Genomic DNA, 10,641 nt, shown 5'->3' with positions numbered 1-10,641 from the left:
AGCCTGCATCAGTTCAGTTGGCGAATTATCTATTTTTTTCCGGGGACTTCAGAGAGAAGCGCAATGACAGCAACAACCTCATTCCTTGTGATCGAGAAGCTGCTGAAGTGCAATTTCTTTCCATTGCTAGAAGTGTTGTTCAAATTCATATCCCTAAGTAGCAGATTCTATAATTTTGTTGATTTCAATTTAGTTTTTCCTATTTTCAGCTGTAAAACCTTGCCACTTATCTAGAGCTTTTTTGAGTTATTTCCAGAATAGAATCTAATATGATGTTTTGTTTCTACTTTTATTCATGACTTTTGAGTTATGAAATTGATTTTTGATTATGTGAGTTTGTTATTTGCTTAAAACATTATTTAATGAGTTTCTTTGGGCAGTGGTCCTATAAGCAATTGTTTACATTTTTGTAAGATCTCATTTGAAAAAAAGATGAAAAAACTTGAATTTATAAATACTTTTCTAATTAATCTCTTAGTTTTTATCTGTATCTTATATTTCTTTAGTTCATATATTAAAGTTGTTTTGAATGATTATGATTTTTATCTTATTTAGTATAAATAATTTTTTATATAAATTATCATCTAAGAGTATTCTGATTTTTTTCTAAATACAACAAATTTGGACAATAATTTAGATGAAAAATAAATGCATACCAAAAAAGACAAAATATAGTATATTTCATTGACAGATTTAGATGGAAGTTAGTGATTTAAAAAAAAAAATCCACACAACAGTTTTTTTCATGCAATCTCAAACTAACAAAATCAAACAATTGAGTGACCAGTTAATTTATATATATATATATATATATATATATATATATATATATTATAATATAATAAATTAATACAAATTTTAAAATTATATGAATACAAATCACACATTTATAAAATTAATTTGATTAAAGTATACTTATATTATTTAGATTACAAGTTCAAGATTTTTATATATCATTTTTAATATAATTTTCTAAATTTAACCGTATCAAGTTTTATTAGCGGGTCAACCTTAAATTAATAACTTGACTCATTAATCTAACAAAACGGATTGTGCGTTGTGGTTAAGGGGTTCAATATTTTGTCTGAACCGGATACATATTCCCCGAATTCAAATTTTATTTCGGTTTTTAAATCGAATTCTAAATCGATTCGAATTTAAATACAGTTTTTGGTTTGGTTTTGAGATTATGTTTCAACTCGAAAATCAAGTCAAAAACCGAATTCAATTTTTATTATATATTATATAATTTATTACATATTATATATTTAATTATTATGAGTCATATATATATATATATATTATAAAAAAACTAATTTAAAATTTGATAAATGCAATGTTAAATGTTTATCAAACTTTATGTTCATTTTAAAATATAAAGACATATTAACTTAGGACTTATTCGGGCTTTTTAAATAACTCATACAAAATTAAACATCATTTCACTCATTTCTCATCCATCACATCACTCAAATCATTAATCAAAATACTAAAATACCCTTAATTTTAAATTATTATTTTATATTTTATATATATATATATATATATATATATATATATATATATATATATATATATATATATATATCAATATCCTCCAAGGCCTTGTTCGGATTGAATTTTTTTTTTTAACTTAGAGGGAGAAAAAAATAATAATTGTTGATGATTTTGAGAAGTTTGATGATTAATTTTGATAAAAAGACTTAAAAGATGTTGATATATATAAATAAATAAAAAATAATAATTTAAAATATAGGGTATTTTAGTATTTTGGTTAATGAAATGAGTGATGTGATTGTTGAGAAATGATTAATTGGAAAATTGATTTTATTTGGATTTTAAAAAACTTAAAGAGAACGAGGGCTAAGTCTTTTTACCAAAATAATCATTATCTATTCAAAATCATCATCAATCATGATTTTTTTCTCACTCTAGGTTTTTAAAAGGTTTAGTTAAAGTGTTATGGTGCAATTTAAGACTTATCTATGTTATTTTTAATCTTATTTTTTAATTTGATTATTTCAAATTTTATGGACTCATTAATCCAAACATTAACCACTCTACTTTTTACTCTAATAAAAAGAGTGGTGTACTCACTGTGATTCGAATATATATAAAATATAGAAATTTTTGCTTAAAATATATTATTTATTTCAGTTTTTACAACCAATTTGAAACGACTTAATTTTGGTTTGGAGTTTAAGTTGTTTTTATCGTATTAAGTCCGAACTTTAAATTATGTCAAAGGATGTTCAAACTATTACATTTTAGTTATTTGTGGGTTTGTCTTAAATAGGCTCATCTCGGATTATTTACTTTAACATAATATTTTATTTCAACTAATTAATTTATCACATTTTTAAAAAGAAAATTCTAATTATCACTTTTTTTTTTTATCACAACTCAAACTTTATTGATTATTTGAAATGTATAGATCTATAAAAAAAAATACATAATTTATAAGACAAATATATAAAAAAAAACGGTAAACAATATATAAAGTTAAATCGTTTATAAAATTATTTGAAAAATAAATAGCAAATCTATTCATCTTCAAATTTCTTTAAATATTTCCTCACATTAAACTTTTTTAGGCATATAAACCACTTTTAACAATTTAAAATGAGTAGATTTTGAAAAATTACGTTTTAATAAATAATTTTTAGTATACCAACGTACCATATTTATTCGAAAAATTAAGATGTTACTAGTAAAAATAAGAATACAAATGTTCATCATTTGGGATAATTTTTTTTTGAATAAAATGATTATAATTCAAACCTAATATAACATAATTTTAAATTTTAAAATCTAATCAGGATCATGAAAACGATTCAAATTTAAATAGACTATATGATGTTCTTATATATTTTACTTGAAACATAAAATAAAAATTAGACTTGAGTAGTCTCAAAGCACATTTTGGTTGATGGCATTCACTAGGGATGCTAATTTTTTTGTCTTGTGATTTAATATCTTAATTGTTCGACCGGGAATGATATTTGTGGAGAACTTTCTCAAATTCAACTTTTCTAATTAGTCTCATTGTTCAAATCTTCCCACTCTCGATATATGTATAATTTTAATTTTTAATTTTTTATAAATATAATACCTTATTATTAAATATATTATATATTTAATTATTTAAATTATTATTTTATAATATAATAAATATTATATCACCTTTATAAATAATGAATATATAATTATTTTAATTATTTCAATATAACAATATTTCTTTAATAAATAATTCATGCAAATTATAAAAATAAAAGTCATTTAAGATAACTATAAAATAATATAAAATGATTGGAAAAATACAACTTAATAATTAATAAAACATATTACAACAATCTTATTTTAAAACTATTGACGATTTTGCGGAAAACATCGTTTATTACGTCTCATATGACCTTTTTGGCCTCACATCCCACAAATTATAGTTCTTCGTGAATTGTTCATTTCTGTTCGAATTCGTTGACTTTGACTTCGTTTATTTTTCTCCTTTCTTAATTTTTCATTGAGAATGAGATTACCATATTTTTTTCAATCATGTGTTAATGAAAACGTCCAATATGCTTCGTTAGGCATGAGATGAAATTCATACTGCCACATCTCAGAAAGTGTTGTCAAATTGTGATATGACTCAATGTATTGAGTCCAATCAAGCTTGCATACTAAATAACCAACAATTATATGCGAACATGGAGAGTGATACCAATACCATTTTCCACAAGAACAAAATCCTCTAGGAAGGTCGACGATATGTTTGTTGTCACATTTCCAAAAACCTTTATCACTTCAAAGAAAACTTAATAAATAAAAATTTGAATGAAAATGTTTTAAAATGATAATAAATAAAATGTTATAAAGAAATCATAACAAAAAATTGGTAAAGAAACAACATATATTAATTATTTATAAAGGTGATAATAATATTTATTATATAATAAAAAAATAAAATAATTAAATATATAATATATATTTAATAATAAGTTATTTTATTATTAAAAAAAAATTAAATAGTATATATTTTAGAGTTAAGAGTTTGAATAGTGAAAGAGACTAGCTTAGAAAAGATTGAACAAATGAGTCTATTATCTATATGAAAAGTTGAATTTCAAATGAGGCTACTTTGGAAGCTCTCAATATTTGTGTCTTTGCCAGTCTTTCGCCCGACTATGTCTCGATCTCACTTTGATTCTGTCCCGAATACTAATAAATACAATTAAATATATAACATCACTAATATATTTATTTTATTTTTCATATTTTATCATAATATTAAATTTATAATTTTTTAATAAAAAATTTTTACTTAGACGTATTTAAAACTAGTTTACTTATACGAATATACTAATAAAAGATCATTTAAACATAAGTATTATTGAAAAATAAACTCATTTAACCTTAGTTAGTAAACAAACTTAATTTTTATTTTGTAATTTATATATTTATTAATTAAATATTAATATTTTATCTCACATCCTTTTTCATTAATTAATCAACTCTCTATTTTTATTATTTTCATAAATTTTTATTATTTATATGAATATTTATTATTAATTATTTTAACTTTATATATTTTTTTATCTTTTATGTTTTTTTCTTATATTAAAATTGATTATCAATTATTTATATATATATATATAAATATTTATTATTAATTATTTTAACTTTTATATTTCTTCTTATCTTTTATGTTTTTTTCTTATATTAAAATTAATTATTTTAAAATTCTTTGGTCAAAATAGTTGAATATAATCGTGATTTATCCCTTCAATAATAAAAATAAAATTAGCACAAAAAAATTAATTAATAATCAAGAATTGAATAATAATAGTAACTCATTCATCGAACAACAAAAGAGTAATAATCAAATATTAAATAAAATAATATTTCTTACTACAACTATAAATTAAAAATAAAATAAAAATTTATTAATTTATCTTGGTTCATATTAAATTTTATAAAAAGAAACTATTTACAAAAATATTATATATAATGAAATACATAAATAAGTTGCTAAAATCTCTTTAAAAATGAAAATTTAAAGACTAAGAAAAATAAAAAAAAATAAAATAAAAAAAAAATGAAATGAAAGAAATAAATATTATTATAAAAATAATAAAAAATGTAGGAATTTTATAAATTTAAATAATGAAAAAAGAAAGAGAAAATATATTAATATTTAATTAAGAAATATATAAATTAGAAAATAAAAATTAATTATATTTACTAGAGCCATTTTTTTTTAGTTTTTATGTTTAAATATCTTTTATAAGTTAATACGTTCAAATAATTTTTATTTTTTATTTTTTAATATATTATAATATATATAATTAAAAAAAATGGTTATAGAATTAATAGAACCAATTATCAAACTAACATTGTTTTACGTTAAACTTCTCAACTAACCTACTTTATTATTCAAACTCAGTTTTCATATTTTAATTTAATTTAATTTAATTTATTTATTTTATTATATTTAAATTTATTATTAAATATATATATTTGAATTATTATTTTTTTATTAAAATATTTAAATTATTATTTTTATAAATTTAATTATTTATATTTTTATGTATATATAAACATTATTATTTATATTTTGATATATATTTAAAATTATTATTTTATAAATTTTATAATTTTAATTTTAATATATATATTTATATTTTAAGTATTATTTTTATAATATAATATAATAAATATTCACTCTACCATCATAATAAATAATTGATAAATACTAATAGTGTAATATATTTAAAATATTTTAACTATAATCATATATAATAATTTATAAAAATAATTACAATCATTCTTCTCTAAATTATTGACAATTTTAATACATATTTGATTGTGTTTCGTATAATTTTTTGGCCACACCTCTCACAAATTATGATTTTTCGTGAGCTATTTATCTCAATTCGAATACGTTGACTTTGACTTAGTTAGTTTTTCTCCTTTCTCAAAATTTCATTGGAATAAAATTATCATATTTCTCTCAATCATGTGCTATTAAGAACGTCTAATATTGATTTTTTGAACATATTTAAAATTGTTAACACTATATTTTATGTTAGGTTTGTTCCAATATTGATTTTTTTAAAATATCTGAAATTGTTAACAATATATTTTATGTTAGGTTTGTTCGTTGATAAACATTTTTGACTTATATTTTTATTATTGTTTTCTCAAATGTTTAATCTCATTATTTTCCATTTTATTTAATGACACTTTGAAAGAATCGTATTTTTTTATAATGTTTTTGTCATTATATTTAAACAGTTCTCATTTATATAATATTGGATTAAACTTTTTAAAATAAAAATAAAAAGTAATAATTAAAAGTAAATATATATTAAAATATAAATAATCAAATTTTGTAAAAATAATAATTTAAATATTTTAATAAAAATAATAATTTAGATATATATATATATATTTAATAATAAGTTTAAATATAAATAAATAAATAAAAATGAACTTGAATAGTAGAGTAGATTAGTTTGAGAATGAACTGATAATTTGGAAAATTGAACGGAAACAAGTTTAGTTTAGGAATTGGTTCGAAATAATATCGTATAACAATGTTTAATATTCAAAATATATATTTTGGAAATTTTAGGGTAAAAATAAAATTTCTTCCCCTTTCCTTCAATTGGAAAGTCTTGTATTGTGTACAGTGGAACTGTGGAAGGGATGTTGAAGTCAGTCTAGATAGATTGATCAAGCCATTGATTGATGTGATTCTCTCATCATCACTTTCCATACCAGCATTAATAGTTATGGATTACAGTAGTCACGACAATGGTGTAGAACGAACCAAGCCACAGCCCTGCGTTTGCAAGCGACGGAGGAGTCGCCGTCGTCGTCGTTCCGGTGAGCGTTCTCTCCAATTTCCTTCATTTTTTTATCTTGATTCTTTGATATTGTTCTCATGCACTTATTTTCGTGACTGAAAGATGGTATCTGGAAATGGGTGACCATTTTTTCGATAATGATCACCATGTGCTCGATGAAATGCCGTGGAGAATAATAAAAATGAAAATGGTATGAAAAACTTATAAAATTACATGCCTTAAGCACTAGAAAAGGAAATCTGAACCTTTAATGCTTATTTGTCTAGGATTAATTCCATGCCATCAGGTTTTGTGGCTAAAGATATACTGTTCTTCTTATAGCCAGTCACCAACATTTGTTCTTCAAAATAAGTTTGTCATTAGGTCACCATTTTATGTATAATTCCAGTCTAGGGGTATTTGGATTCTGAAAATGTATTTAGACAATCCTATAAAATATTTATTTCAAAAATGAAGATAATTCTATGTTTTACAGAAGAATCTTGTGTGAAATGTTGGAAATAGAGAAAGTTTCTTGATCTTTTATCCTCAATATTTCAAGTATACCAACAAAACATAAAGAGCAATAGCATTTGGATTAGATACATGGAGATAAATTTGTTCACAACTTCATCTTTTATACTAACTAATGCACCAGGAATGACGATCATCTAATTTGATTAATTTACTCTAATCTAGGAGGGACAGGGTTGTGAAAGTGTGTTGAAGGATGGGTAAACATCTCTTTTTTTCTTTTGGGAAAATAGTATTTGAAGTAATTAGGATGATACAGCCAGTGTTTTTCGATATAAAGGAAAGACGAGGTTGAGGCTTTGGTGCAAAAATGAGAGAAATCTTTACTATTTTCACTTTTGTGTTGCTTCATTGCATTTGAATACGGTTGAAGACAGAAAAGAGAATAGATTAGGCAGATAATTACCGTATTGATGTTGAATGTGTCCATTGCTGGTGACAGCGAAGCAATCAATGCATGCCGTTGAAAAAGAGAATTTTTTATTTTTCCAGAACAGCTTCCCACCTACAAATGTTACTTCTTTTTGAAGGATTGCCGGAATCTACGCCCAAAAGAAAATTAAAAAATTGCTGAAATGTGTGATCCTTGCTGTATGTTCTTACGTCAGCCGCCTTATATATACCCGGAGGAACTGATGGTGACTAGAATTGTGTGAACACAATGAGGCAAAGTCATCTCCTTAAAGGCGAATCTTCAGGTGTGTCTCATCTTTCCTGATTTAAAAGCTTTTCTTGTTTTTCTGTAATGTTGTTCTTGTTTTACTTATCTGGGTCAAGAAGCGACTTAGGAACGATGATTCGGTTATTCTCTCGATATAACATTTTTATCTGTTGAAGCTTCTCAAACCAAAGGAAAACATTATTACAATTGGATGAATTTTAGTAAATTGATTTCTGTAGGTCTCTCAAAGTCACTGGCAGTTGTGATAATTATAAGATTTGCAACTCAACCATCTCGACCCATTAGGTTTCTGTGAGCTTCTCTAAATCTGGCGGTTACACATGCAGAGAATATTTGGTTAAGAATCTGCCTTATTTCTCTAAATGTGTTTTGCCAGATTTAGAGTAGCCGGCGGAAACCCTAATGGGTCAAGAGTGTTGTGCTGTGACTTTGATTTGTGCTAATCTTATTATTATCTGTAACAATCAAGAGAGCGATACAAATGTTTAAGATGGTTTTGTTATTGCAGTGATATAATTTCAAGCAATTTTTTTGTTTTGTTTTCTGCTTCTAGTATTCTCATGGCGTGTTTATATGGCAGATTATAATTAGATTACAAAATCTTTAATAATCTTCCATATATATCTCTTTTAGAGGAGCTGACATAAATCCTAGTGGGTCAGAGTGTTGGGATACTACTGATATATGGGCTGAATCTTATTATTATCTTTTACAATCAACAAACCGATACAAATGTTCAATTTCAAGCAATCTTTTTCATGTTTCCTGCCTGAAAACAGGACAAAACGATACCAGAGCGAGTAAAATGGATGACAAGATGAAAAGAGGAACAAGTCTAAGTCAAATTAATGACGACGCTATGGAGGAGATATTCTCTCGTTTGTCAGCAAAGGATATATCGTTAAGCAAGTGTGTCTGTACAAAATGGAATGGCATCATGTCACACAATTCATTTATCCATCGCTATTGTCAAAGGTCAGATTCTATCTCTGGTCTCTTTCTTCAACAACATGAAGAGATTGGCAATCTTTATGTAAAACCGGTCTTACACTTTCCTCTAGCAACCAAAAATCCACAGATTCAGACAAAATTTCTGGACTTTCTTCCTGAGAAAGTCTATGTCATGTCTTCAAACAACGGGCTCCTTTGCTGTAGGAGCTTGGTTTCTATAAATAAACTTGACAGACCCGGTGGAATAATCCAAGGAGGCATTCATTACGGTTATATTCCTAAAATTTACGTTTGCAATCCGATAAGCAAGGAGTTTACAGTAATTAACCCTTCACAGTTGGGCCATGTGGGTAAAAACATAGGATTGGCTTTCGATCCCGTTAGCTGCAATTTTCATTTGGTAACCATCGATTGCGATAAGCAATTGGATTTATCTTGGCAGTATTCGTTCACTGTCTTTTCGTCGAAAACATCGACTTGGAGAATTTTGGATGCGGTTTTCAATTGGGATTCACCAATTCATAGAAACAAGAGTGTTTTCGTTCATCGAATTTTCCATTGGCTGGCGACGAATCACCATGTGATCACGTTTGATCTGGAGAAAGAAGCTGTTGGGGTGGTTAATCTACCGGGCCCCATAATGGAAGGAGAAGGCTATCATGGAGTTTGCATTGGGAGCTCGGGAGAACGCCTGGCTTACATAGTTGTTCATCCTTTGGAATTCCGAGTTTGGATTTTGAAAGACTACGGTAAATCTGAGTGGTTTCTTGAGAATCGATTGCCTTTGGATCAGTTTTATGAAGAAAACAAGTCACTGTTGCGTCGTCAGCTGTTTTTTCTACTTACTAAGGATAAGAATAATCCTGAGACGCAAACGAACGGTTCAGTTATTCCGCTTGCGTTTGGTGGTGACGTTCTTTATATGGTTATGAACAGGTTCATGTACTCTTATGAGTTTAAAACTAGAGATCTGAAGAAGTGGTTTTTTACGATTGGGATGAAGTGTGATATGACGCTATCGCCTACTGTTGTTCCTTATGCTGCTAACTTGATTGCCATGGATTTTCTTAAGGCGAAACCGAGAACAGGTACTAATGGTGCGGATAGTTAGTTGGTTGAAGAAGAATTATTGTCTTTTGTTTCATTTAAAAGTGTTTTGTTTGTTTTAAAATTATTGCTATGGATCTTTTAGTTTGGTTTAAGGATGTGCTTGTCAAAGACATACAGTTATTTCTATGAATCACATTTGGACAAGGCTTATTTGGTGATTTCGGATTGTTTTTATTGAAATTTTGTCAAAATTGTTTTCTTTTATCAGGTTCCTTTAATGTTATATATTATATGGTATATAGTTTGATCAGGTCTTTAAAATCTTACTATTCTAAATAAGACTATATATTTAGATAAAAAAAATTGAAATCCTACTCTTTTAAAGAAAATTAACTTATTCTAATTTACTTAAGTAAACGTCTATAATTCTTAGTAACAATTATAATTGGGGTGTAATTTTATTTAAACTAAAAATTAAAATTTGAATTGAAATTCTTTCAAACAATATAATTTGTAATTCTTTCAGTTTTCTTAAGTTGAATTTTAATATATAATTTTTTTAAATCTTTTTCAAACCAA

The 10,641-nt window shown here is 25.2% G+C and overlaps 1 protein-coding gene across 1 annotated transcript; it reads left to right on the top strand.

The window, feature by feature from the left end:
• Window positions 1–7,498: 7,498 nt before the first annotated feature.
• LOC124922164 (F-box protein At5g49610-like) lies at window positions 7,499–10,298 on the top strand. The gene is made up of 2 exons (XM_047462894.1): window positions 7,499–8,077; window positions 8,841–10,298. Exons 1-2 carry the CDS (start codon window positions 8,041–8,043, stop codon window positions 10,121–10,123), a joined length of 1,320 nt encoding a protein of 439 aa, XP_047318850.1. The 5' UTR covers window positions 7,499–8,040; the 3' UTR covers window positions 10,124–10,298.
• Window positions 10,299–10,641: the final 343 nt, after the last annotated feature.

Source organism: Impatiens glandulifera, chromosome 1, assembly GCF_907164915.1.
Source record: "Impatiens glandulifera chromosome 1, dImpGla2.1, whole genome shotgun sequence".
In the NCBI taxonomy this organism is placed as follows: Eukaryota; Viridiplantae; Streptophyta; class Magnoliopsida; order Ericales; family Balsaminaceae; genus Impatiens; species Impatiens glandulifera.
This window is presented reverse-complemented; position numbering and strand designations above follow the sequence as displayed.

Coding starts and splice junctions, on each gene's coding strand:
- LOC124922164 (XM_047462894.1), top strand. CDS start 8,041: ATGAGGCAAAGTCATCTCCTTAAAGGCGAATCTTCAG. Junction 8,078..8,840: donor CCTTAAAGGCGAATCTTCAG/GTGTGTCTCATC, acceptor GCCTGAAAACAG/GACAAAACGATACCAGAGCG.